The sequence below is a fragment of the Plecotus auritus genome (genome assembly GCF_963455305.1).
Source record: "Plecotus auritus genome assembly, chromosome: 6".
In the NCBI taxonomy this organism is placed as follows: domain Eukaryota; kingdom Metazoa; phylum Chordata; class Mammalia; order Chiroptera; family Vespertilionidae; genus Plecotus; species Plecotus auritus.
In genome coordinates this window covers 175,275,877-175,302,923 of record NC_137773.1, presented here as the reverse complement: position 1 = coordinate 175,302,923, position 27,047 = coordinate 175,275,877, and the positions used below count along the sequence as shown (strand labels likewise).

Genomic DNA, 27,047 nt, shown 5'->3' with positions numbered 1-27,047 from the left:
GAGCAGGGCTCGGTGACCTGGAGCAGGGCTCCAAAGGGGACAAAAAGGACGCCTGCTTTTCCAGCCCTGGGGCGTCTGCCTCCAGCATTTGGCTCAGCTTCCTGGTGCTGTGGCGCTTGCTCTGCCGCCGGGGGCCGCCAGGGGCGCTGTGGCGCGGGCGCCTGCCCTCCCCGCGGGGGCCGCCAAGGGGCGCTGTGGCGCGTGCGCGGCGGCGGGACGTAGGGCGCCGCCCCGTCCCAGCATGCTGTGCGGGTAAACAGACATGGCGGGCGAGGGGGACCCGCAGGACGCTGCGCACGACATGGGCAACCACCTGCCGCTGCTGCCTGGTAACCGCCGGGTCGGGCCGGGGCGGCGCGGGGCTTCAGGCGCGTGTCTGGAGCCCGCGGGCTGGCGCGGGGGTCGCCTGGGGCGGGACTCGCGGCTGGGGTCCGGGCTGGGCGAGGCCGGGCGGGGCGCGGGGGCCGGGCCGCGGCCGTCACCTCCTGGGCGCCCTCCCTTCGGGGTGACAGCCCGCGTGCCCCGAGCGCGCATGTCTCCGCCGGGCCCCGGCCGCACTGTCACTGCCCACGGCGACCTGGCGACTTAGTGCAGGGACGGCCTCAGCCCGCGTTTTAATTGTGCAAACTCGCTGCGTGCGGGGCGCGGCTGCCCTCCAGGTGCCTCAGCCCCTCCGAGACGTCCGTGCAGCCCCCGCGGTGTCGGGTGGGAGGTGGAGAAGGCGGCGCTCAGCCTCGCCCTCCTGGGAGTGTGACGGTGACCAGGGCCACCTAGGGGCGCGCTCTTCGGTCCTCAGAGGCGCGGGAGGGTGCGAGGGGCGCCTGGAGAACTCTGGAAGCGCGTGCCCAGGGCGGGGCTGTGCACGCTAAGGCCCGCAGGTGGGGAGGGAGACGGGGAGGGAGAAGTGGTTGGGTGCCTGCATCTCATGCCACTGGGTTGGGGGTGTTTCTGTGCAAGAAACAATTGTGGTTCAGGCAGTTGCCTAAGGAAAGCTGTGCGTGGAGGGTAGTTTGTGCACCGGGAGTGGCGTGGTTTGGAGGCGGAAGGGGCTAAGCGCACGCACACCATGCAGGAGGGACCCCCTGTGCGGCGAGTCAGAGGGGGTTCTGGAGCCAGCAGCTGAACGGACAGAAAGCTGTGTGTCAGCGCTCCCAGCCATAAGCCCGCTCAGCACCTGCCACACCGAGTGCCAGGGAGATTGGCTCCTGCGTGACCCGGCTTCGGACTTCACTCCGCTGGTTCCCAACACTTAGGGTTTGTCCCAAAGTCAGAGGGAGAGGCCCCAGAGCGTGTAGATGCGATAATAGTGCTTTTCTGAATCATATAAGAATTTTAAAAAAATTATCTTTATTGTTGAAAGTGTAACAGATGTCCCCTTTGCATATGGGAATTATTTGTAAGGAAACATTGGGTTTGTCCGTAACCCCATGCACTATGGGTTGCTTCAAAGAATAATCCTCTTTAAGTGCCAAGGAAATAGCTAACTATTTAAGATGGAAAGAATCTATCTTACCAATAAACAGGTCCATAGGGGAAGTAGGGTTCAGCCTTATTTATGAGAAAGGCTACCACAGGGTGTCCCGGAAAAATGCATACACACTTGGAATAATGATTAATTCCATGGTTCTTTCTTTTCAGATTTAACCCATTGGAATTAATAATTACTCAAAGTGTCTATACATTTTTTTTGGGGGGGGGGACACCCCGTATATGTAAGGAAATCATTTGGGGACTAAGAGTCAGAATGGCTGAAATGTAAGTTTTAAAACCATGGATTCTAGCTGCGAGCTAACAGCTGACCTGCTCAACTTTCTCTGGTGCTGCGAGCGGGCCTCTCCACAGGAAGCCATGGCGTCAGGATTGTAACTACAAGGAGTTAGATTCAGAGCATTTTTCATCATCGGTTTACATTTTTCTTCATCTCTTGGTGAAGCATCTGTGCTCTCAGGAGAAATTTGTACTTATATGAAGGGATAGACCACTGACCGATAGAATGGAAGGTGAAATAATGATGCGCTCTTTGCCAGAGCCTTCTATCTAGGCGTTCCTAGGAATCCAGAGCGAGCCCAAGGCAGTTCCCTGGGCAAGGCCTTTGTGTTTTCTGGCCAGGGACCTGGCTGGAGGCGGGTTGGTTTCAGTAATGATGTGCACAAAGGAGATGACTCTTTGGAATGACCTTTTCTCTACTTAGACCAGGGGTGGGCAAACTTTTTGACTCGAGGGCCACCATGGGTTCTTAAACTGGACCGGAGGGCCGGAACAAAAGCATGGATGGAGTGTTTGTGTGAACTAATATAAATTCAAAGTAAAGGAGCGGAGGGGAGAGCAAGAGAACCGGATAGAACAGCCGGATCCGGCCCGCGGGCCGTAGTTTGCCCACGGCTGACTTAGAAGGTTCTTTGGGGCATTTGGAAATACAGGAAATCTGAGTCGAAATGAGATGCACTAAATCTTTATGGTTATTCTAGGCCAGGCTTCCGCCTGGCTCTCGGGACGTTTGGGCTGGAGACCTCTTTGTTTGGGGACCGTCCTGTGGCTTGCTCAGCAGCATCCCTGGTCGCACCAGTCGATGCTGGCAGGGCTCCCGTAGTCCTGACAACCAAAAATATTTCCAGACGTTTCCCAAATCCTCTGAGGGGCACCCCTCCCCCCCAGGGGAGCAGCCCTGGTAGAGGTGGGAGTCGCAGCGGCTGGCCTGAGAAGGACAGACCGCATTTGAGGGACGAGCACCCCTTCAGTGCAGCTCTTTCTGACTTTCACACCTGTTAGTGCCGTCAGGGTTTAAGTAGGTCAGCTTAGCTCTCCTAACTCACATGTTACGTGTGGAGAAAGCCTTCGGAGACATTTCTTTTAAAATGTTTTATGTTGCATGCAAGCTTTAAAATTCCGAAGCAGAATTTGTGTGAAGATGCTTGCAGACGTTTCCTTTGCAGATAGAGAGTGAGAGCCAGGGAGATGAAGTCACCGCTGTGGAAGTCCTTCCGCCCGGGAGTGTGCGGCCATTAGTGGGCCTCCCTCCCTCCTGTTTCCTGTAGGAATCATTAAAGTGAAAGTTTGAAAGAACCTTACAGATCGTCTTACTCATTCCTGTCACTCTTCAGATGAGGAAACTCAAGTTTAATCAGCTGGAATGGGTTGTCTTGCGTGTCTCTCACACAGAAGGATTTCAGCAGTGTGTGCAGATGCCCCTTTAAGGAGGGGACTCCGTGCCCCTTTAAGGAGGGGACCCTGTACCCCTGCAGTGGGGGCTGGGCCAAGTGCGTTCCTTCCAACAGAAGGTCACCGTGGAGAAGCCCCACAAACACGACCTCAGCGGGTGGTCCGGGTCGGCATCTGCCGTGTTGATCAGTCACATTGGTAGCCTTGCACCTCGGTGGTCTTCCTCCCGGGACTCGTAACCTCAGTCTAATCCTGAGGACACATCAGACAAAGTGCCCGACAGAACTCCAGCTGCAGAGCCAGGAGCCAGCGAGGCCAGGGAGACAGTGACTGTAACGTGGCCTCCTGGGTGGGCCCTGGAGCAGTGAGGGGACGTTCGTACAAACCAAGGAAACCCAGATAAAGGGGGCGTGAGCCAGCCGACTCCTCAGGTGCCACGTTAGCTCTGGAAGTGGATGTGCGGAGTACAGGAGCGCAACTTTCTGTAAACCTTAAACTTTTCTAAAACAGGACCTTGGCCAAAAGCAGTAGTAAGAGGCAGAGCCTGGCCAGACCCCGGCCCTGCGGCCTCCTCGCCATGTGCAGGGATCGCCAGGCGGGAGTGGGATCAGAACCCTGTCCTCCAGGGCTCAGACCGGGGGAAGGATTGTGCCTGCGGGAGGGAGCGCAGCTCGGACGTTGTCAGCACCCGTTTGTGCTCACGTGTCTGGTTTCTTCTCCCAATGTTCTTTTACAGCAGAGAACGAGGAGGAAGATGAACTTGAAATGGAAGTTGAAGACCAGGATAGCAAAGAAGCCAAAAAACCAAGTGTCATAAACTTTGACACCAGCCTGCCAACATCGCATACGGTACGTAGCTCCGCGGCAGGTCTACGGACGCGTACGGTTACCTGCAGGTGAAAGTTCTCAGCTGAGGGCCTGGGCGGAGCCTGCGTGGGATGTGGGCGGGGGCCGCAGAGCCACTCCCTGGGACCTTCCAGCAGTTTGGTGCCTCGTCCTGCTGTCACCCTTTGAGGAGTTGTCCCCCTTCCTGTGTGCTTCTGCTGGTCGTGGAGGCGCTAAGTTCCTTATTCTCTGCACCACTAGGTGCTGGGGCGCTGCTTAACCTACTGACCTCGACCCTGTCGTGTGATATTCGGGCCCAGAGATGTTCTTAACTCAGTCAAAATAAAGTCTTTTGAACTAGAAGAATGGTCTTGAAATCCTAAGAGCCAGAACTAGACTTCCGTGGGGATGCTGAGGCCCCGAGTTCATTGTTACTTGAGCAAATGTTAGTGCCCTCTGTTGATGTTCCCCTGGTTTGGCTTGAGTCTGTTGCGTGTGCGTGTGACGCCGCGTGACGCCCGCGTCTGCCCGCAGTACCTGGGGGCCGACATGGAGGAGTTCCACGGCCGGACCCTGCACGACGACGACAGCTGCCAGGTGATCCCGGTGCTGCCGCAGGTGGCGATGGTCCTCATCCCGGGGCAGACGCTGCCCCTGCAGCTCTTCAGCCCGCAGGAGGTCAGCATGGTGCGCAGCCTGATCCAGAAGGACCGGACCTTCGCCGTGCTCGCGTACAGGTGGGCCTCCATGGCTAGAAAGGTGCTCGTGAGGCGGCCTGCATGGAAGGGAAAGAGGCCTTCACAGTCAGTGTCAGGGATGCTGGTGCCTAGGAAGGGCTGTTCCGTTCCCGAGGTGTCCATTACGGACAGACGGACGGACGGGGTTAGCTGGATCCAGGTGGCCGGTGGCAGCTGCAGCGGGCGGGCGGGCGGGCGGGGGGCAGGAAGGAGCGGCAGTCCCACCCAGCACAGTGTCCTGGCAAACACAGCAGGGCTGGGGGCTGCGGAGCAAAGGAGCATCTGTTTAGGGACCGAGTGGGTCACCGTGAGCCCCGGTCGCTCTCGGACGGGAAACCTGTTCTTTCCGACGTGTGCTCCCGCTGTGCGTGGCGAGCCGCCTCCTATGGCCGTGTTCCCGGGCAGCATTCACGTGGCTTTGCAGTGAGGGTCGATTACTATACGTTGCCTTCCCAGGTGCATTGTTGTCATCAGCTTTGCGTATTTAAAAATTAAAATTAAATGTCCCAAACTGTTTCCTTCTGAAATCTGCCTGGAAGCAACGCACAGGAGAGGGAGGCGCAGTTCGGAACCACCGCGGAGATCTACGCCTACCGGGAAGAGCAGGACTTTGGAATCGAGGTGGTGAAAGTGAAAGCGGTCGGAAGACAGAGGTTCAAGGTCCTGGAGCTGAGGACACAGTCGGACGGGTAAGAGACGCCGCCTCTCACAGCTGAGCAGACGTCTCAAAACGACGTGTGTTTCTCCTATTTCTTTACTCCACTCACCTTCCAACTTCCTAGCTTTTGGCTAGTTCTCTTTCCCTGGAAGCTGTGGCCAGTGGTTCCCAGGTTTGCTGTGCCTCAGCCACCGGGATGTTTGTAAAACTGCAGCAGCCCGAGCGCCTGCCTCATGCCCACCCTGGGAGCCCCTCCCCCAGGGTCCCCGGGACTCGGAGCTCCCTGGAGGTCAGCGCACTAGGCAGACCCACAGGGCGATGCCATTGGGCGTGGCTCTGGATTGAAGGCCTCTCAGCAGAGAATGGGTGGAGCTCAGAGGCTCATGGGCCTTCTGACATTGAGTTCTGGGTATTCAGTTTCACCAGTTACTTGGCTCAGCTCTTATAAGGAACTAGTGACCCGTCGGGGGATCTGGAGTGCCGCCCCAATGCCCAGCCTTGGGGCCGCGCAGAGCGGCCGCCGGCCCCACCCCTGCAACACACACATGGGGCCTCGGAAACCCTGGCAGAAGCCGCGTGAAGTGGACGCCGGGACCCCCGTGCCCCTGTAGGGCCGCAGGAACCCCAGTGGAAGCCGCACAGAGTGGCCGCTGGCTCTGCTGCCCCGCCCCCGCTATGACGACGTTATGGCGTGAGGGTTAATTTGCATATTACCTCTTTATTATACAGGAGGATAGTAAACTCATTTTTAAAATCTAATCCACCTTAATTTACCCGTTTTAAAACACAGCCATCGCTGCTGGCATCTCTCTCGGGCGTGGCCCTGGACTCTGGCACAGGTGATCCCCTGTAAAGAAGGGTGCAGGTTCTGGGTTCTGCCCAGGACATGGAGACACTCATAGCACGAACACACCGCGCTGTCACAGGACGTCAGTCTGTCTGTCTCCCTCGGGGGATGAGCTGCTCGAGGACAATGGCTGAGACTTTGCCTCCACACTTAGGCCCAGACCTTTCACCCGAGCGGGTGGAAGTGTGTCCCGAGGGCCCTGCCCTGAGACACCGAGCGAGCTGCTGGTCGCTGGATTGCGCTAACAGCTCCGTCCTCAGAGTGCTTCCTGGCCTCGCGTATAAAATATTTATTGTCAGTGAACACTGTTCCGGAAACCGAAACGGAAACTGACTTGGGGAAGTGTATTTCTGAGCCTGTCTGGGTGTCAGTGAGTTTTGGTTGTGGGAAAACCATTTGAACACAAGAGGGCAGCAGACCATTAACTCTGACAGCAGATCAAGGCATATCCACCTGACGAGCGTGCAGCCGGGCTGGGCAAGATGTGGAGGGCACGGTCTCCCCGGTGCTCCCCAGGCCCCCGCTGAGATGCTTGCGGGGCGAGGCTGTCGGCATGGAAGGGCTGACACGGGACACCGCAGACCTAAGCGTGGTACCGAGGGCTCTGAACTCCGGCAGCGCTGAGTGTGCTGCTTGCCCTGTTGGCTGGCCGGCGCCTCGTCCAGCACCAGCTCGGAGTGCTCCGGCGCCGCCTGGTCGCCGAGCCTGCACACCCCCAAGCAAACGGCTGGCGGCACAGCCTTCCTGTTCCCCGCACGGGGCCGCAGCCAGGGCGTCTCAGTCACGTTCTGGGAATGGTGGCTCTGCGGTCGTGAGAGTTGAAGTAATTAATTGTTAAGTATAAAAAGACCAAGTGTGTTTGATCCTTTGCATGTTCAAGTTAAACATGTGATGAGAAAGGAAATGCACACGGGAGTTAAGACTACAAGTACTTCTCTGGTCTTTTCAGCTCCTCCCCGTCCACGGGGTCTCGTTTTCTGTTCTCCCTGCTCCTCAGGGCGGGTGATTGGAGGGAAAGGGGAGGGGCAGGAGCCTGGGGAGATGGGGCGATGGGGCGATGGGGCGGCGGGTGTCTAATGCGCACCAGCAGTTGGTTACGTGTTGATTTTTTGACTTGGTTCATTTACAGACTGTATATTACCCGAAACGTAAAGATCTTACTTTCCATGCCACCCTGAGGTTGAAAATCCATTCATAGGTTATCTTTGGTTTGAACGTCGGTATGACTTATGAAATACAGTATGTTTGGGAAACTTTTGTATCTTAACATCAGCATTTGATAAATGTTTTTTAAAAAAGAAAAATTTGAAAACCTCAGTATTTAAAATTAGCCTCGTGTTTAGAAACCTAAGAGTCTGAGTTAGTTTCCCTTAAAAGTGAACCGTGCCTGGTCCTCGCTCCCAGAATCCAGCAGGCCAAGGTGCGGATCCTGCCCGAGTGCGTGCTGCCCTCCACCATGGCCGCCGTGCAGCTCGAGTCCCTCAACAAGTGCCGCATGGTGCCGGCCTCGCCCGCCCCCCGGGAGGACCGGTGCTCGCACAAGTGGTGGCAGAAGTACCAGAAGGTGAGGCGCCGATGTCCACGCGTCTGCAGAGGACGCAGGCACCTGTCCTGTGGCTAACCAGGGGTGGGCAAACTTTTTGACTCGAGGGCCACCATGGGTTCTTAAACTGGACCGGAGGGCCGGAACAAAAGCATGGATGGAGTGTTTGTGTGAACTAATATAAATTCAAAGTAAAGGAGCGGAGGGGAGAGCAAGAGAACCGGATAGAACAGCCGGATCCGGCCCACGGTAGTTTGCCCACGGCTGGAAACCATTCTTTCTCGTAGAAAAACAGCGGGTGAAGCCTGTTCGTACTCATTCGTACGATGTGTCCGTTTTGAGTAGAAGTGTTTATGCTTTCTGCCTACAGGAAAAGACTACTAGATCCTAATCGGGAGTAAATTGGCTTTTTGAGATGTAGCTCTTAAAAATCTGAAAAGTTTTCATTGTAACCTGATAAACCCTGCATTGATCGTCCCTTACTCTGTCAGAGAGCGTAGTGAAGGTTTAATTTTAATGTGAATTCGTATGATTGTCCACGAAGCGTCTCTGGCAGGGTCAGTGTGCACCCCACCCTCCTGTTCTTGGGGTTGAACGCACCCCGTGTCAGACATGGACTCCGTTGCAGCTGGCGGGGGGCAGGGAGGGGGGCGTCGGGCTCGTGACTGGTTCCTGAGGACGCACTGACCTTGGGATTCTGTGTCTCAGTCCCAGTGTTCTAGAAGATTCCTGTGGGAAAGTTACCACTAGGAGGCTGCCAGATCCCCGCAGCCTTGAACAGGTCCTGAGGGTGGGCGCACTGACGCTGCAGGTTCGCAGGCCGCTGGCAGCCGTGTGCTCCTCAAGCCCGACTCGGCCCCTCACTGCCCTGGTCGGCTCTAGCAGGCAGGGCGGCGGCAGGGTCGCTGTTGGCGTCGGTATGAGGAGCACACCCCAACGGGACACGGCTCCTGGACGGCTTTGGGGAACCGAGACCCTGCTCTCAGCTTTGCGGCCCGCGGCTTGTTCAGGTCACAAAGCGCGGGCGGCATGGAGGGGAGGCCTGAGCCAGGCCTTATCCACCCCCGTGCCACGGGGTCTCTCTGTTGTGTGGGATCGCTTTACCCAGTGACTTTTTCTGTTTTCAGAGAAAATTTCATTGTGCAAATCTGACCTCGTGGCCCCGCTGGCTGTATTCCTTGTATGACGCGGTAAGTGACTCGCCTTCAGCTTCCTGTTCTGGGCGAGCCGCGGCACATCCAAGGCGGAAGAAGAAAACACGCTCTCCCGCTGGCGCTGTCACGTGCTCGGGCTGGGCCGCTCCCTGCATTTGACAACAGGCGGGGTCCGACTTCTGCAGAGACTGTGCCTGGCATGTGTAGGATTTTCCCTTTTCCTATTTTTTTTTTTAATGTATTTTTATTGATTTCCGAGAGGAAGGGAGAGGGGGAGAGAGAGAGAAACATCCATGATGAGAGAGAATCATGGATCGGCTGCCTCCTGCACACCCCACACTGGGGATCGAGCCTGCATCCGGGCATGTGCTCTGACCAGGAATGGAACTGTGACCTCCTGGTTCCTAGGCCGATCTCAGCACTGAGCCACGCCGGCCGGGCCTTTCCTGGTTCCTATGCCCGATAACTTCAGGACTAGATACGGAGACGGTTTAGGGTTTGAAGGGAGCCTTTGAGATTTTGTTGGGTCACATGGAGTTGCTTTTAGAAAATTAAAGAGTCCTTTAACAGTGTTTTGGACTTTTCTAAACAAATATGTCAACATCTATCTCCTGGTCCCTAGTTGGTCCCTAGTTGGTGTGCTCACGGTCACATCCACAGTGGTTTTGCTTACGTTCAATGCCCAGCATCACCGCCCCGCCCCCCAATAGTGCAGAGCCTCCCGAGACACGCTGTCAGGACAGGTAGGGGAATCGGGGTTTGTAGACACAGACTGTGCAAAGCGTGCTTTCTGTTCCTTTCTCTGAGGTCTGGGGCAAATCATTGGAGTGTCTGTAATGGGGGGCAGTGTGGCTGCTGCGCTTGGCACCCAGTCCACACTCCACACGGTCCCTCGCTCCTGGGAGTCACCGTGCCCGCGGGTCCCACCTGGGGCTCCACGGCAGGTGCTGAGCTCTTAGCACCTGCACAGCCACGAAGGAGGCAGCTCACAACCAACACCCAACACTGAAGGGATAGTGAGCGCTCACACGTGTGAAAGTGCCTGCGGTTCACGGCCTCCATCCCGGGTGAGCAGGAAAAGCTTCCTGGGCGGGAGAGGAGGCTGGTGCCCCCGCAGCTGAGGGCGGGTGCCTGCCAGGCCCAGCTGGGTTTTGGATCATCTCCCGTGAGACACGGGCTGACACTGGAACACAGGCTTCACTAGCGAGGACTGAAATTGCTGCTGAGCGTGTTTGTGTTCTTTTTTTTATTTTTATTTTTAAAGTATATTTTATTGATTTTTTACAGAGAGGAAGGGAGAGGGATAGAGAGTTAGAAACATCGATGAGAGAGAAACATCAATCAGCTGCCTCCTGCACACCTCCCACTGGGGATGTGTCCACAACCAAGGTACATGCCCTTGACTGGAATCGAACCTGGGACCCTTGAGTCTGCAGGCCGACGCTCTATCCACTGGGCCAAACCAGTCAGGGCGCGTGTTTGTGTTCTTAGCGCTGAGGAGTGAATTGTAAATGTCTGAGCCTCATTAGGGCTCCTTGTTTTACAGGAAACCTTGATGGACAGAATCAAGAAACAGCTGCGGGAATGGGACGAAAACCTGAGAGATGACTCTCTTCCTTCCAATCCGATAGGTAGGAAATGTTTGTTGAATGAAACCAAAAACACTCGTTTTCTTAACTAGTGTTTCTGTTAGCTTTGAGAGGTCTAGCCATTCCTTTGCTTTGAGTTTTAAAAATGAGTGCGTTTAGGACAGGGGTGGGCAAACTTTTTGACTCGAGGGCCACAATGGGTTCTTAGACTGGACCGGAGGGCCGGAACAAAAGCATGGATGGAGTGTTTGTGTGAACTAATATAAATTCAAAGTAAAGGAGCGGAGGGGAGAGCAAGAGAACCCTCCGCTCTTCCAGCTCCGCGGGCCGGAAAGAACAGCCGAACGGGCCGGATCCGGATAGAACAGCCGAACGGCACGGGTTAAATGCTGGGAACCCCCGTTCAGCAGGGCTTTCCTGCGACGCTCAGGCTGCCTTTGGCTCCATCCACTCCCCTGGAGGCGCGCTGGCTTAACGGAACCCTGTTCTGGGACGTGCACACGTCATCCCTGTGCTCTGTCGGGTGCTGTGTAGCTATTTTCCTGGTCTCTTAGCAAGTAAACTCCTAACGTGTTAGGCTCTGTTTAGTTGAAAAGTAGGCGCTGACAGGAACAGGTGCAGGAAAGCTAGTGTAACCCTTCCCAGGACACTGGGCAGCGGTCTGCTTTCTGGCTGGGAGGTGGGAAGTGTTCTCTGGAGACCCAGAGAGGAGGGTTCCGAAAGGACACGCTTCCCAAGTTTAAAACGTGAAAACCCGCCACGTCTCTAAGATTTCTCTTACAGAGTAGCTGCTTGTCTTCCCATTGACGACGTGCTGAGGATTCAGCTCCTGAAGATCGGCAGTGCCGTCCAGCGGCTGCGCTGCGAACTGGACATCATGAACAAGGTGAGCACGCACCCCCGGCGCGAGGCAGCGGGGCAGAGTGGCTCTGGGGTCCCCCGCGGCACCTGCAGGGGCGCCAGTCCTGCAGTGAGGACCAGAAGGGAACAGTGCAACTCGGGTATTTCCCTGGATCTTGGAAGTGCCAACTGTTTGCCTTCCTGGGCCGTGGACCCATCTGTCCGCTCCGTGTGGACACAGACCTGTGGTGTCAGCCCGTCTCGGCCAGGAGGCGGAGGTTGGAAGTGCACTCGGCCTCCTTAGGGGGTGTCCGGGGACCTGTGTCATCACGTCATTATCTAAGCGAGTTTCCCCCACTAATCTCTTAATTTTTTAGTGTACGTCTCTGTGCTGTAAACAATGTCAAGAAACAGAAATAACAACCAAAAATGAAATATTCAGGTGAGATATTTATTACATTTTTAAACTTCTGAGTACATTTTCCCAGCTGTCTTCACAGTTATTCTCAAGACTGTTTCCGCTGCCCATACCCTTGGTCTCTAGTTACTCAGCAAGTGAAACGTGAGGGCGGCGGCCTCAGGCTGGGCTCCCTCAGCCCCAGCTCAGGGACCAAGCGGCGGAGGACAGGGCAGTCCTGCGCCCGTCCCTGCTGGAATCCGTGTTCTAGAGCAGTGGTTCCAGCGTGGGGCACACGCCCACACGGGGGCAATTTGATTTTTAAGGGGGCAACTCAAGAATGAGTTATTAACTGAATTTTTTCCATTTCTTATGGTTCTAGGGGCCTCTTATACGGAATATACGTTGTGACCTATTTATGCATTTCTGTTCTCTGTTATGTTTTGAAACCTTATTTGGTATTTTTTCATATATTTTTAAACAATTTCCTAGTGATTTCTTCCTCAGGACTCCAGCTGTCCTTTTGTTTTTTTATTTTTCTCTCATGGATGCCATGTGCTTTGGAAGCTTGTTTAGACCAAGTTAATGGCCTTTTAGGCTTCCTCCACCTGAATGGGAGGGAGTTCACTTTTTGAATAATAAGAATTGTATGTCACAGGGGGATGGGGAGCATCAGGATTTTAGAGATGCTTAGGTGGGGCGTGGCCGGAAAAAGGTTGGGAACCACTGGTCTAGGACAGGGGTCCTCAAACTTTTTAAACAGGGGGCCAGTTCACTGTCTCTCAGACCGTTGGAGGGCTGGACTATAGTTTAAAAAAAACTGAACAAATTCCTATGCGCACTGCGGGCCCGGGATGAGTCGGCTGCTAAACAGGACAGGCAGCGGCACCCGGCGGGCTGCATGTGGCCCACGGACCGCAGTTTGAGGACGTCTGGTCTAGAATATAGTAAGGATGTACCATGCCTCAGGCATCACAGTCCCGTTCCGTTAAACATCCATTTTGTCACATCTGGCCCCGGATCAAGCAGGGCATGCTCTGAGCCTGGTCCAGTGCTGGGAGGGTGTTTGGACCAGTGTTGGACCAGTGCTGAGCCTCTGGCCAACACGGAAAAGTGTGGGCTGAATAAACCTGGGCGGGCTGCCAACCTCCTGCTGTCGTTCTAAGGTTCTGCTTTTATGTAAACAACGCTAACGGGTCAGAAGTCTCAGCTCTTGTAACCTCGCTTCCTGGTCAGCTTGTAAGAAGCCTGTTGGAATGAGGCTTTCCCGTGTTGTGCTGACTGACCCTGTGCCCTCTGTTGCAGCCTGTCCCTGTGTGGGCCCATGGCGGCCTACGTGAACCCCCACGGGTACGTGCACGAGACGCTGACCGTGTACAAGGCCTCTAACCTGAACCTGATAGGCCGGCCGTCCACGCAGCACAGCTGGTTTCCTGGGTAACGTTCTGGGCACCTTTTCCTTTGACTTTGCCTTGATTGGGCACAAAGGTTTCTGCGGAGCATTGCTGGATTGGGGCCCTCGGGTTAACTGCCACCCGTCCCTGCCACCCGGCAGCCGCCGCCTGGGAGCCCGGGCGGGTCCCTCAGCCACGTCCTCTTCGAGAACCTAGGATGTCTTTCCGGCCAAATCGGGGTCAGCCTTTTCCTCCTTTTTGGACAAAAGGAGCTGAGCAGGAGTTAGTGCTTTTACTGCTAGAATGGACCTAGAACCGTGGCAGTCGGCTTAGCACCCTTTTCAGTCCAAGGACTAAAACTAGAATTGATGTGTTAAATTCTAAGGTTGGGAAAAGTCCAGCGGACAGTGAAGGGCTGCGATTCCATGGTTTGGCATGTTTTCCTGAAGAGCAGAAATACCATGGCTTGTATTCATATATATGTATTAGTTATTGATTTCAGGGAGGAAGGGAGGAGGAGAAAGATCAATGATGAGAGACTATATCACTGACCGGCTGCCTCCTGCACGCCCCCTACTGGGGATCGAGCCTGCAACCTGGGCATGTGCCCTGACCAGGAATTGAACTGTGACCTCTGGTTCATAGGTCGATGCTCACCCACTGAGCCACGCCAGCTGGGCCTTGGCTTGTCTTTCTGGCGGAGCCTTCCTGTTTCAGGTTTCAGTTTCACGTGAGACCTGCCCTGAGCACTCCCTCCGGGGCAGCTGCTGCGAGGCGGTCGCCCCACAGGCACTCTGGGTGTGAGGAGCGTGCAGGCCAGAGCTCCATGTTCTCCTTGATGCTGAGAACAGGGCCCTGGGGCGACTCTCCCAGCAGCGTCCCTCCACAAGCTGGAGGCAGAGATGGCCACTCGGCTCACCTTCCCTTCGCCCTTCCCGCTGCAGGTTTGCCTGGACGGTCGCCCAGTGCAGGGCCTGTGCCAGTCACATCGGATGGAAGTTCACAGCCACCAAAAAGGACATGTTACCTCAGAAGTTTTGGGGTTTGACTCGCTCTGCTCTGCTGCCCACAATCCCGGACACCGAGGACGAGCTGAGCCCCGACAAAGTAGTGCTCTGCTTGTGAACACGGTAGGGCCGGCACTTCCCAAGCTGTGGCCCCGGCAGTTCCGCTTCGGGGATGCCCGCTGCTGCGCCACCCGCAGAGCAGCCCGGGAAGGGGGCAGCCCCGCAGCCACAGGGCTTTGGAGGTGTGGCCTCAACTGCCCTGTGGGCGGGAAGAGCCGCCAGGACGCCCACCTCCACAGCGTGTGCCGGGGTCCTGGGCGCCTGGCGTCAGGCAGCTCGTCACTGATAGACTGCTACCCGCACCGAGCACACGACACTGGGATGGAGGGCCACCCTGTGAGGCGCGTGCAGAGTGGCACACGGTCCGTGCTCCTGAGGGCCACGCTCAGGCGCCCAGTCCCGTGTGAAGGGGTGAGGCAGTGGGTCAGGCCTTTGTTCCTCTCAGCTTCTAGTTTCTCTGAGACCCGGTTTGTAAATATTAGAGTTAAGAGAGGCAGCTTGAGCCCCAAAGTACAGTTTTCATTTTCTTACGTGTTAGTAAACACCCAGGCTGGTGTGCGTTTGCTCAGCGTCTGACTCTGGCCCTGCTGGTTCCGCTCCAAGTGCAGTCGGAACCCAGACCACTAAGGAGCAGTGCTCACGTGTTTCCCCTCCGGGAGGCCAGAAGCAAGGCTGTCTTCTTAGGCTGTTGGTGCAGGGTCAGCTGAAAAAAACCTTTAAGTAAATTTTAAGAGCAAAACTAAAACATGTTCTTTAAGTCGTGGGAACTGCCTACGTGAGCAGGTGGCATAGGTGTAGAAGTGACTTGGAGACGAAGTTCTCACTTCGCGGGTTCGCCACCTCCCTCTTTGCTTGTACATTGGGGGTTCACTGGGTGTCTCCCGTTGTGTGAACTATGGTGGTGTTGCTAGTCCGTCGCTGCCCCACCTAATTCACTGGAAAAGGTCAACTAAGGGGGTACAATGTGAGGCCAAAGCCAACTTCGTCTTTTACCAAACATGCACCCGTGTTGACTGCCTCGCCCACAAACGCCAGCGACCACCCTGCATGTGCCACCTCGTTCCAAACACCACTGTCGTGTCCCCATGCTTTCCTGTGGCAGTGATGACTGCCAGGACCGGTGCCTGCCAGTCGCTCTGCACACCCATGCTGAGGCTAAACCAGCGAGGGCGGGACACAGCTGTGACATTTGCCCCTGAAGGTGTCATCTCAGAATGTTCCATGTTGTTCACTGACACTTGCAAATAAAACTCTAGTAAGTAAACACTTGCATATACTACTTTGAAGTGTGTTACACATGACGAACCCAGACCTGAAACCACTAAGCCTGCACCCCTCCCCCAGGGACGCTGGGCAGTGGCTCCTGAGTGTTTCAGCGAGTCCTTCCCAACGCCTGCACTCACGGCCCTGGTCTGGGCTCCCTCTCCCGCAGAAGCCCGGTTACACCGAGGGTTGCCACACCTCTTAGCCGGGCTTCCACAGAAATGCGGCTGCTGCCAGTACAAAGATGCTCCGAGTGGCTACACGGGAAGGAAAGCCAGTTATAACAGGTCAGGGGGCAGCTACAGCCTACACACGGTAAGACGGGCCAGGCCAACTAGCCTTTCTCAGTAGGAACTACCCCAGGAGAGTTAGTTCAGGGCCATCAGCACCGGTGACACTCCTGTGACGCGGGGACCATGTGAGGCCATGTGCAGAGTGGCACGTGGTCTGTGCTCCCGAGGGGAGGTAGCCTTCACCTCACGCCTCAAGTACAGCAACTCCCAGAGTGTAAAAGGCTTTATTCTCTGAAGACCCTCGGCCGCCTTCAGCCGCGACTCGAGTCTCTGAAGCCTCCCGGGGCAGAGGTGCGAGCGGCTTACCGAGATGGCCTGCTGATGGCGGCTCACGGACTTAGCTCTTCCTTATGTGACTCAGCAGCTCGTCCTTCTCCATCTGGTAACCGCTCTTCTTCCACTGGTCCCGCAGCTGCTGCAGCAGCGCCCCGATTTCCTTCCCGGAGGAGATGCCCGCCTTCCTGATGTCGTGGCCGCTGACGGGGAACGAGGGCACGGACCACCGCTGCAGGTCCCGCAGCAGGCCGGGCTGGCCCTGGTACTTCAGCAGCTCCCAGACGCGGGCGGCGGCGTCGGGCTCCCTGCACTGAGGGCCAACATCACACAGTGCCACACACATGAGAAAGCATGCTCACGGCCCCAGCCTAGAGTTACATACATGCTCAGTAGGAAATTCTCAGTTAAAATACATGAAGTCCACAGAACACGTTGTGAGTCTTCGTGTTAATAAGTTAGCTTTGCCCAGCCGGAGTGGCTCAGTGGTTGAGCGTCGACCTATGAACCAGGAGGTCACGGTTTGATTCCTGGTCAGGGCACATGCCGGGTTGTGGGCTTGATCCCCAATAGGGGGCGTGCAGGAGGCAGCCGATCAATAATTCTCATCACTGATGCTTCTCTCCCCCCCCTCTCCCTTCCTCTTGGAAATCAGTAAAAATATATTTTTTAAAAAGTTAGCTTTACTATTAGGACGGACTGCACTGACCACGACTGGTATGTACTTACATCTATAATGAAGTCCTGATAGGGTCTCAGTGGTTCGGAACTATCCGTTGCTTTAGTTAAGTCGTTCCTGTATTTAACTAGAAACAAACCAAGGTTTTTCTCTTCTTTTGAAATCTTCAACCTCAAGTCCAATTTTGTGACATCGTCCTGTACTTTGAATAACGAGGCCAAGAGAGTCATTGGCTTTGGTGAAAGTCCTTCAACGTTTTTACTGACTTTGTCAAATTCTTCCAAACTTGCATTCGCAGGTAAACCTGTCGGGATAGGAGGCTTTTTCACTCGTCTGTACAGCGGTGACATTCGGTGACATTTACTGAGCACCCCCCACACGCTACACCAGCCACTGCTTTGCTAGGCAGAACCGCCTGTGGCTAGGACCCGGTGTTGGTCCAATCTGGGGCCCTCCAGCCACAGGGACTAGTGATGCTGCTGGCCTCACCCCTCGCCCTGCACACCAGGGCAGCTGTAAAGCGTTTGTGTCCATTAACTGGCTGAGCGGGTGGCAGAGGTGGCGCTCAGGCCCAGGGACACAATCCAGTGCAAACTGGCCACTCATGGACGTGCGGCCACAGAGCACCCACCCACTCCTTCAGCCCTGGCGGGGCCCGGCTGGTTGGAGCATCATCCGTGCACCGAAAGGACACGAGTTCAATTCCTACTCGGGGCACGTACGGGAGACAACAGACCAATGTTTCTCTCTCTCAAAAAAAAAACCATAGAAACACATCATCAGCTGACGATTTAATAAAAGAACATCCACCTGCTCCAACAACTGTCTGTATTCAAACTATCCCCAAGTCTCCCCACACAAGATGCACAGATTACCCCACTGTCCTGAGTGTAAACTGTAACAGTCCCCAAACAGTTCCTATGCCTGCCACTCTTCGGAGTGCCTTGCATGTGTTAACTCACCGAACCAGCCGCGTTAGAAAGAGGCTGTTATTTCATTCCCAGGTTTAGAGTCAGAAACGAACAGGCGAGGAACTAACCCACGTCACAGAGCCAACAAGGGGCAAAGGCTCATTCCAACCCCGGTCTGGCCGCAGAGGCCACTGTGCCACTAGCCTACGCTGTGTCCGAGTTGTCCCCCACCCCGGGACAGAACTGTCCTACCCCAGCCTCAAAGTTTATTTGGAAATATTCCACTTGTCCTTTGCGGATTCTTCAACTGAACGAAACACATTCCCTACGGAATGCTAAGCCGGGCGTTTCACCTCCGTAAGTGCGGCCCGGCCTCACCTATGTAGGGAGCCACGTCGAGGTCGTAGATGAGGTGAACCAAATGACTGACATGATTTCCAACCAGAATTTTTTTCAGCTCCACCCAAATCCTCTCTCCTGAAATTCCGCCCAGGCCTTTGGCGTTTTCCGCAATTGCTTCCAAAGTCTCAGGATCGTGGTCACCAGGTGCGTCGACAATTCTCCCATAAAACCTACAAAACAGAGTTCCCGGAGTGGGTCCCCGCTGTCGGCACCCGCCCAGGAAGATCCGATTCCAACCTCCCGGGACCCTCCCCACCCGCCAATCACAGGCATACAACTCGGCGGGGCTGGCGGGGGCCTGGAAATCCTCTAGTCCGTTCTCTTCCTTCTCTTTTTCCTACACGAGAAACCCGGAAGCCAGTAAAATACAAGTAACTTAAAGTTGGCACGAGCCAGGCCGCCCGCCTCACCCGCTTGCCCGTCGCCGAGGCCGTCGGGAGGGGCGTCCAGCGCAGTCCGAGCGAAAAGGGCCTCCTTGTCCAGGCGCCCAAACAAGGCCGAATGTGGCCTGCCTGTCACATCGGAACGAACGTCGTTTCTAATGTGACGTGCCTGTCCCTGACGCTGGCGTTTCACAGCATCTCAGAACTGACCTCAAACCACACCTGTTCATTCGTCCTTTGCTCCGTCTCCCCTGGAGACGCACATGGGACGTCACCGCTTTGTGCACTGACTACTGTGCCTGCCACATGGTCAGAGCTGTATTCTGGTAATAACCATCAATTTTAAAAATCCTTACCTGAAATACCTTAAAATTCTAAGGTAATCTTCTTGTATCCTCTTTTTAGCATGTCCAACAAATCTCACTTTCTTATTTTTTAAATCTTCGTAGCCATTAAAGTAGTCATATAAAGTACCATCGAAGCCTATTCATTGGGAGAGGGGAGAGAAATGACAAATGAGAACGGGAAAGCAACGTGGGAGATCTACAAACGGGGTATCACTCGGCCGTGAGAAAGAAAACCTGCCACCTGGGATGTGGGGGCCCCGAGGGCACCGGCTAAGGGAGCAGTCAGACAGAAGCTGAGGCAGTGCCCTCGCTCACAGCTGGCGCAGGCGCGGGCGCGGGCTGCAGAGTGAGCCAGGGACCAGGGTTCCCAAGGCGGGCACGCACGGACCGAGGTGCACACGCATCCCCACACGCATCCCCACGTTACCCAGGAACATCGAGTTGACAGTGAGGTCTCGGCGCTCGGCGTCTCTCTGCCAGTCAGTCGTGAATTCCACCTCCGCGTGTCTTCCGTCCGTGACCACGTCAATCCGCAGCGTGGTGATCTCAAAGTTTTCGTTATGCAGCTGTAACGACACGGTTTTTCAAAATTAGGTGTTAGGTTCACTGGACGGGTTGAAAGCAAGGTCGAGTCCTGGCATCAGGCAGCTCTTTCTTTTCAGAGTCAGCTGCCGCACACGCACCTCGACCCAGGAAGGCACCCACGATATCCACAGGCGGACCCAAAGGGTATTTTCCTAAAAAGATGAGTCTGATACGAAAATGGCCACTGGGACAAGCGATGTGACAGAGGGGAGAAGCTCTTAAAACAGTGGGTTCCGCTGCTTCTATTTCAAACCAGGCTGCTCTGTGAAACCCTTTCTGACCGATCCAGTGTGCAGAGAGCTGAGTGTCAGGTACAGAATGTAACCACTGAGGGGAGGGCTGACCGAGGGAGGACGGGGAGCACAGCAGGCAGCTCCTGCACCAGCCACCAAGGAGGTTACTGTGAGGCCTCCGTCCTCCTTGGCTGGAGGGACCGTCTGCGGCGGCGCAAAGTCGAGTAGTTTCGTGACAGTGACCAGAGCTGAGCCGTGAGAACTCAGCAGGACCTGCGCACACAGACGTGCACGCGTGAGGAGAGCAGTAAGGAAGGGGCGGACGGGAGCGAGTGCACCTGCCACGGAGCAGACACGGCAGGGGGAGCAGCAGGGAGCACGCACGGGGCAGGGGGAGCAGCGCAGGGTCTCACGTGCACACGGCCGTCGGGAATCTCCGCACGGGAACTGGAAGCCAAGCAAGCACTACACGTCTGTTCTAGAATTCCTCTCAGCCTCACACTCTCTTCCGGAGAACCAGCCAGTTCTTGCTCAGAATTCCAGAACTCAGGGAAGCGGTAAGAAAAGGGTTTGAAACGTGAAGGCTGTTTGAGAGCCGCCATAAACACAGGACTCCCAGGATGCGTCCCCCCGAGAAGCAGGCAGCCCACTGGAAAGCCCCATCGGAGGACACACACATCTTGGGGCGGCAGACAGAGAGGATCATGGGCGTGACCATCACGAAGAAAACAAGATGAAGTGAAAACAGTGACCAGGACCCAGACCCCTTTCCTCGGCGACACTGGAGGGCTCCGCAGACGTCCCCCCATGACACGCCCTCCCGAGGGCGACGCGGGCCCAGAGACGTAGAGCTCTCCAGCTGTTTTACCAGCCCCAGGAGACACCCAACACCAGGGGAGGGCCCAGGACTCCCCACTTCAGTCCAAGGAAAGGCAGAAACCGCGCAGAGGAAGGGACGACACCGTCGAAGCAACTCCACACGCTACCCTGAGGGAAAGAACAGCAGGACGCTTTCAAGAGAAATATTCTAGGAAAGGCCACCGGAAACCTGACACGACGGCAAGACTTGCAAGAAGAACAGAGAGACGGGCGGTCGAGTTACGGCAACCCGCGGGAAGGAAAGGGAGGGTAGGAGACTGTAACCCAGAGGAGACAGAGGTGAAACTGGGTCCGCCCCCGTGGTCCAGGCCCAGCATCACAGGAGTTTCTGGGGAGCAGACACTGAACAAGGGGTGAGGTTAGGAGGACTCGGGAGGCCCAGCAGGTGCGCTGTATGGCCAATGAGACAAACGAAACGTCAGCCTGAGAGTGAAAACGCCAGGGGAAGAGAGCAGACAGGCTTCCGGAAGGAAGCACCCTCAGGGGCCAGAAGGAGACGCGCCCGGCGAGGTTTCTCCGGAGGCTGCGGGAAGAGCCGCCCCAGGTCCAAGGCCCCAGCTAACAAAACCACCAGACCAGGGTGAGCGTCAAGCAACCATTCCCCCAGGGTGCCAGGAGGAAGAGCGCCCAGGCGTCCAGGAAACGGGCCGCGGAAGAGGGAGCCGGGAGGCAGCGGGCGGGCGGCCCGGACCGTCCCGGTGAGGGCCCGAAACAAGGACTGCAACTTGGTCACTGGAATGGACTGAGAGGACCCTGACGGTGTGACAGCCCAGGACAAATCGGGGCGCGCACACGGAAAGCGATGTCCAAGAAAAACGCTGTTAACTGCAAGGAACATAAAGTCACGTGACACCAGAAATGTGGTCACAACACGCCTGTGATGTGGCTGTGCACAGGCCACAGGGGGACACGGGACACGGACTTAACCCAACAGCAGGGACACAGGCCACAGGGAGACACGGGACACTGACTTAACCCAACAGCAGGGCCACAGGGGGACACGGGACACTGACTTAACCCAACAGCAGGGCCACAGGCCACAGGGGGACATGGGACACTGACTTAACCCAACAGCAGGGCCACAGGGGGACACGGGACACTGACTTAACCCAACAGCAGGGCCACAGGCCACAGGGGGACACGGGACACTGACTTAACCCAGCAGCAAGGATGATGGCGAGAAACCGCCGCGGCTGGTGTGGCACACCCCCCCCCCCCCCTCAGTAGGACCTCAACTCAACAGATCCCACCTGAAAACTGGGAAATCAACATGAAACAACACCAGGGCGCGGAAAGGTGTTCTGGGAACCTGCAGGCAGAGGTAAGTACGGAAGGCTCCGTGGGAAGGAGTGGGGCCGGGCAGGGGCGGGGGGGACAGGCCGTCTTCTTGGGTGATCTGCTGGCCGTGACTAGGACATGTATGTAAGCTGTGAGGTCAGGACGGGGCAGCGCGGTGGCTGTCGGTGTCCCTCACCCTGGCCGTGACGGTCCCGTGCTTCTCCCCCTTGTTGTTGATCATGCGGACGCCGGCTGCTTGGAATAGCCCCTTCATCTGCTCGGGCGTGGCGGTGGTGGCGAAGTCCACGTCCTGCGGCTTCACGCCGGTCAGCAGGTCCCGCACGGCGCCGCCTGCTATCCGCAGCTCGTGGTTTTCTTTGGCAAATAACTCTGATGAGAAAGATATTTTTATTTCAAGGTGTTTTCCCGAAGGACCCCGGGGTACGTGGTTTTCCAGCCTGAGAGCTGGCGGGACCCACCCGAGCGCCTCCTGTGGACGTCGGAGGACAGGCCCCCAGGAAGGGAGGGTCTCGGTGAACGCCCCCCCCAAAAGCCACTCCACTGGGGGACGCTCTCCTGATGGTCAATTCCATGATGTTAGTCGAGGCTCTCTTTATGCCTCCTGATCACATGAGAGGTACCCGCTCCCCACACGGGAACGGAACTGTGGTGGCCGAGCTTAACAGAAAGAGGGGCTTCACGGAGAGTATATTTTTAAAAAGGTTTCTTCCTTTGAGGCAGGGTATGTGGCGGAACTGTGATCGATAAAAACCACAGACACTGTCACGGAAGCCCACCCCCACCAGACGTAAGGCTTAGACAGGGATGGGCAAACTTTTTGACTCGAGGGCCACAATGGGTTCTTAAACTGGACCGGAGGGCCGGAACAAAAGCATGGATGGAGTGTTTGTGTGAACTAATATAAATTCAAAGTAAAGGAGCGGAGGGGAGAGCAAGAGAACCCTCTGCTCTTTCGGCTCTGCGGGCCAGATAGAACAGCTGAACGGGCCGGATCTGGCCCGTGGGCCGTAGTTTGCCCACGGCTGGCTTAGAACCTGCACAAGACCAGCTGGACCCAAGGTGGCTCATCTCACCCAGCATCACCCCTCGCCTCATTAGCAGCTACACGAGGCACCTGAGCCACCAAGATTGGCAAGGGAAACCCAAAACCCATCTTCTGAGAAGTCTCCTCCCCTGTCCTTGAAAAACCTAATATTCCTACCCCCGCCTCCCTGAATGCCCTACCCCAGGGTTAACTGAGCCTCAATAAAGGAAGTAAACCCGCTGGGGGGGAGGGGGGGGGCTGCAGTCTGTGGAGGAGCCGCGCTGTCTCCCGCTTCACTCAAAAACTCTCTCTCACTTTTAAAGTCTAGGCTGGCCCGAATCTGAATTCTTTCCTGCCCAAGCCAAGAACCCACAGTGGCTCATGGACCCAGGAATGCCGGTATCACCTCCAAATTAAAAAACCCACAATAGCTAAGCAACTTTTGGCATGCACAAATGGGCATGTTTAAGTTAGTGGCCCGACCCTGTACTGTATGTAAGTACTTGGCTCAGAAAAAAACATGCTTTTTACTGGTCATGTCTTGCCCCTTGTGATTTCACTATCACTGGGGATTACCTTTCCTTCAAGGGCTAGAAACAACAACAGCCGCCGCAATGTGGCCGAAACACGAGAACCGTGTGCTAGACTCCGCGTACACGGGCTTCCCAAGCAAAAGGCAGCAGGCCCCTCACCTGTGAGGCTCTGCAGCCCCTCCGTGAACAGCGACTGGAACTCCGGAGACTGCACCTTCATTGTGAACAGATGTCGCTGCAGGAGGCGCAGTCCCGCCCGGCCACCACTCAGCCACCAGGGGTGCAGGCACCTCAGCATCTGCGACACGGGGGTGGGGGGGCACGCTGCAATTTTATCGACTGAGAGACGATCGTCTCCTGTGTGGATGGGAACCTGAAGGCACCAGTGGGAGAGGCAGGTCCCAGGGATTTCCCGGAGCGGGGACCAGGCTCCCAGCGGTCCGCTCACTGTCCCAGGCCCTCGCAGGGGCGGGCCGCGGGGCACAGCGGGTCAGACTCGCAGGGACACTGGGTGTCCCAGGTGCCTGCCAGCCTCGTCCCCCGCCCCGCCTGACATTCTGGCCAGGGGACGTCCTGGGCTTCGTGAAACAGGTGAGTCCCCGGGACGGCCGCCCTTTCCCCATTCCTGCCGGCCCTGATGCCCCTGTCCCCCCCACCCACCCCCGCTCCGCTCGCCATCAGCACAGCGGCGCTGCAGAAACGGCCAGAGAACCGCTCCGTGGGGTGGAAAGCAGGTGTCCGGGTTTCCCCACCAGGAACGCGCCAGCGTCCTACCCAGCCCACGGCAGGACGGCGCCTCCTGCGCCTCCACTCGGAAATCCCGCGGGGCCCGGCCCTAAGGCCGCGCCCCCACCCCGGGCGCCGCACTGAACGGCTCAGCGAGACCCTGGGGGTCCTGCCGCGGGGCCCGGAGGGGCCCGGAGACGGCCGGCAGCTCCGTCGGGTCCGGCCCCAGGGCGGGCGAGCGACTAGCCACCCGGCCCGCGGGTCCCGGAGACTGGCCCCGCTCGTGAAAGCCCCACCGCCCTCTTCCCGCGACGCGCACCCCATCCACTCACCCGGCCCGCCGCGGACTCAGCCCCGCACGCACTTCCGGCTGATGGTCGCCGTGACGTCACTCTCCCGCGCCGATCGGTGGCCAATAGAAAGTGCCAGAAGAACGTGGGCGGAGTCCGAGGCAGCGTATGGGCGGGGCCTGGGCGGGCTCCGAGGCGACGCGGGGGCGGGGCCTGGGCGGGCTCCCTGGCTCCGAGGCCCGCGCGCCAGCCCGCCTCCCGGGGACCCGCTGCTTGTTTCATCTCCGCACACCTCTCGCTCGCCCCGCGGTGGTCAGACGCGCATCTGCATCGCACACCTGTTTCCTCGGTACGACGTGACTGCGGACCCCTCCCTAGGCTTACCACTGCTCGGCCAGTGCTAGCTTGTTGCTTTTGCCTGCTCCCCGACTCGCGCTGGACTCCTGACCGTTCCGAACCCCAAGCTGTGCACAGGAAGAACAACGTTGTTAATCATCGGAATCGAAGACACAGAGTCAAGACCGAGGCCGCGTGTCCAAGACGCACTCCCCCTGGCGTGCAGCCCGCCAGTCCGTTCACATTCCTGGGCGTCCTCCCTGTTCCCGCCCGGCCTGGGCAGCCCTTCCTGTCCTGCTCTGCGAGCTTTTGCAGCTGTCAGTGAAGAGCTCGCATTTGACGGCGTTCTTCCACTTTTTCCAAAGCAGGGGACAGGCAGAGAGGGGCGAAGGAGTGGGAGAACAGCCCTAGCTCCTTAACGTGGGAAACGGCCACGCAGTTCTTCCCGAGGGTTCTACCAGTTATCTTAACAAATACATGAAATCCTCATCGTACAGTGTCTGGTTTTAATGTTTTAAAGTGGAGCCTTTTCAATATAACTTAATTACCTAATTTCTCCAAAAATTTCCTTAAAATATTTGTGTGCCATCATATTTCTGTGGCTTCCAATGATCAGATATGTCTTGAAGGGTGTTAAGTATCCTGTGTCAAGAAGCACAGGACTAGCTTTCCAAGTTGCCATACAGAGACCTAGCATTGATTCAGTGTAACTGCTTAATGCAGTAACGAATGCGTGTATCCTGATATCCCAGACAGACTGACCAAGAAAAAAAGATACATGAGTGCCGATATTAACAGGACAAAAGGAGACATTATGGACAATTTTACAACCACCAATTTGACATGGTGGATGGAGTGGACAAATTCTTTGAAAAATGCAACTTATCAGAACTGAAACAAGATGAAATTTTAAAATCTGAATAGCCCTTTATGATTAAAGAAATTAAATTTTGTTCAACAAAGTTCCCACAAAGATAATTCCAAGCCCAGATGGTTTCAGTGGTCAGATTTATCAACCACTTAAGGAAGAAATAACACCAATCTTGCACAACTTTTGTTCAGAAAATAGAAGAGGGAACACATTTCCTCTCATAACACTGATTACAACCCTAAAATACGTATTATCAAAAAGATATATAGACCAATATCCACACAAACATAGGCACGAATATTTTTAATAAAATTTTAGCAAATTCGATTCCTGTCAAGGGCCTCGGTTGCAGGCTCGGTCCCTGGCCCTGGTCTGGGCACCTACGGGAGGCAACCCATTGATGTTTCTCTCTCTTTCCCTCTCTCTGTCTCTCCCTCCCTCCCTCCCTTTTACTCATCCTAAAAATCAATGGAAAAATATCCCCTGATGACAATTAACAAGAATATATATATATATTAGTAAATTGAGTCCACATTGACGAGTCAGAAATCCTACAGGAAGTATTCTCTGTGCAGACCCCAAGCCCCAAAGGAAATACCATGAACAGAGAGTCCTATTAGGGCGGGGCAGGCTTTTCTTCTGCCATGGAAACCCCACAGCCATGGGTACCATTCTGAAGTTAGAAGGCCACCCATTATGAAAAAGGAAAGTCAAGGAAACAAGATAAATCCAGATCAGAAATATATGGCATTCAGTGTCTATGCCGACTCTTACCACTTAGCAGTGCTGGTTTGAAACCCATTCACTCTGGTTGACATGCCTCTCAGTGCTGGTTAAAGATCCCCTTGAGAGCAGACAGCTCTCGTCCCTCTTTATAGTAAACTAGTGGCCCGGTGCATGCAATTTGTGCACTTGGGGGGGGGGGGTCCCCCATCTGGCCCGGTGCATGCAATTTGTGCACTTGGGGGGGGGTCCCCCATCCTGGCCTGTGCCCTGTCACAGTGCGGGAGCCCCGCGATCCATCACCCCACAGCGGTAGGCCTCCGCGAGCTTCACGTCCCCAGGCCTGGCCCTGGGGGCAGAGAAGCGAGCCTCACGCAAGTCCCCAATGCTGCAAGTCCCCACCCACCCGCGCCTGCTGCGCACACAGCCTCCTGCTGATCAGTCGTTACGTGTGAGGGTGTCACAACCATTTGCATATTAGCTCTTCATTATATAGATGAGACCTCTGACTCCACTGTATATATGCATCCAGGGGGCCAAAACGTGCTCCCCAAAATGTTGGGCCGTCTCTGGGTTCATCTACTTTTGGGTTGTGTTCATTCCTGCAAACCAGGGAGAGAAGTAATGGTACATGCAGAGCAGTTGTGAAGGCAGCACTGTTCCCGTCCATCAAATATCCTTCAGTGGCTACTGTGTGCCAATGGCCTGTGAAGCCGCCTGCTAACTGCTGACTCCCGGGTCCTCACGAGCGCCACTGAGGTACTATTCCAGTGAGGAAACTGAGGCA

At 56.0% G+C, this 27,047-nt stretch overlaps 2 protein-coding genes across 7 annotated transcripts; one reads left to right on the top strand and one right to left on the bottom strand.

Moving 5' to 3' along the window:
- Positions 1–191: 191 nt before the first annotated feature.
- Positions 192–17,536, top strand: CRBN (cereblon). 3 transcript variants are annotated; one of them, XM_080676039.1, is made up of 12 exons: positions 222–329; positions 3,896–4,008; positions 4,519–4,721; positions 5,261–5,410; positions 7,631–7,790; positions 8,897–8,959; positions 10,470–10,554; positions 11,283–11,398; positions 11,730–11,794; positions 13,055–13,186; positions 14,088–14,273; positions 17,017–17,536. In XM_080676039.1, exons 1-11 carry the CDS (start codon positions 263–265, stop codon positions 14,266–14,268), a joined length of 1,335 nt encoding a protein of 444 aa, XP_080532165.1. In that variant the 5' UTR covers positions 222–262; the 3' UTR covers positions 14,269–14,273; positions 17,017–17,536. The 3 variants fall into 3 exon arrangements, with proteins under 3 accessions (XP_080532163.1, XP_080532165.1, XP_080532164.1); XM_080676038.1 differs by lacking the exon at positions 17,017–17,536 and adding an exon at positions 16,179–16,709; XM_080676037.1 differs by lacking the exon at positions 17,017–17,536 and having other exon boundaries at positions 192–329; positions 14,088–15,471.
- TRNT1 (tRNA nucleotidyl transferase 1) lies at positions 15,965–24,459 on the bottom strand (the record flags this gene model as incomplete). Of its 4 annotated transcripts, none has more annotated exons than XM_080676032.1 (8): positions 15,965–16,352; positions 16,769–17,022; positions 18,008–18,201; positions 18,771–18,897; positions 19,189–19,327; positions 21,933–22,126; positions 23,474–23,612; positions 24,373–24,459. In XM_080676032.1, the coding sequence occupies 7 exons, from the start codon at positions 23,610–23,612 to the stop codon at positions 16,104–16,106; spliced, it is 1,296 nt and encodes a 431-aa protein (XP_080532158.1). In that variant the 3' UTR covers positions 15,965–16,103. The 4 variants fall into 4 exon arrangements, with proteins under 4 accessions (XP_080532158.1, XP_080532159.1, XP_080532157.1 ...); XM_080676033.1 differs by having other exon boundaries at positions 24,360–24,382; XM_080676031.1 differs by having other exon boundaries at positions 24,089–24,373.
- Between the last annotated feature and the right edge of the window lie 2,588 nt (positions 24,460–27,047).

Coding starts and splice junctions, on each gene's coding strand:
- CRBN (XM_080676039.1), top strand. CDS start 263: ATGGCGGGCGAGGGGGACCCGCAGGACGCTGCGCACGACATGGGCAAC. Junction 330..3,895: donor CCACCTGCCGCTGCTGCCTG/GTAACCGCCGGG, acceptor GTTCTTTTACAG/CAGAGAACGAGGAGGAAGAT. Junction 7,791..8,896: donor GGTGGCAGAAGTACCAGAAG/GTGAGGCGCCGA, acceptor TTCTGTTTTCAG/AGAAAATTTCATTGTGCAAA.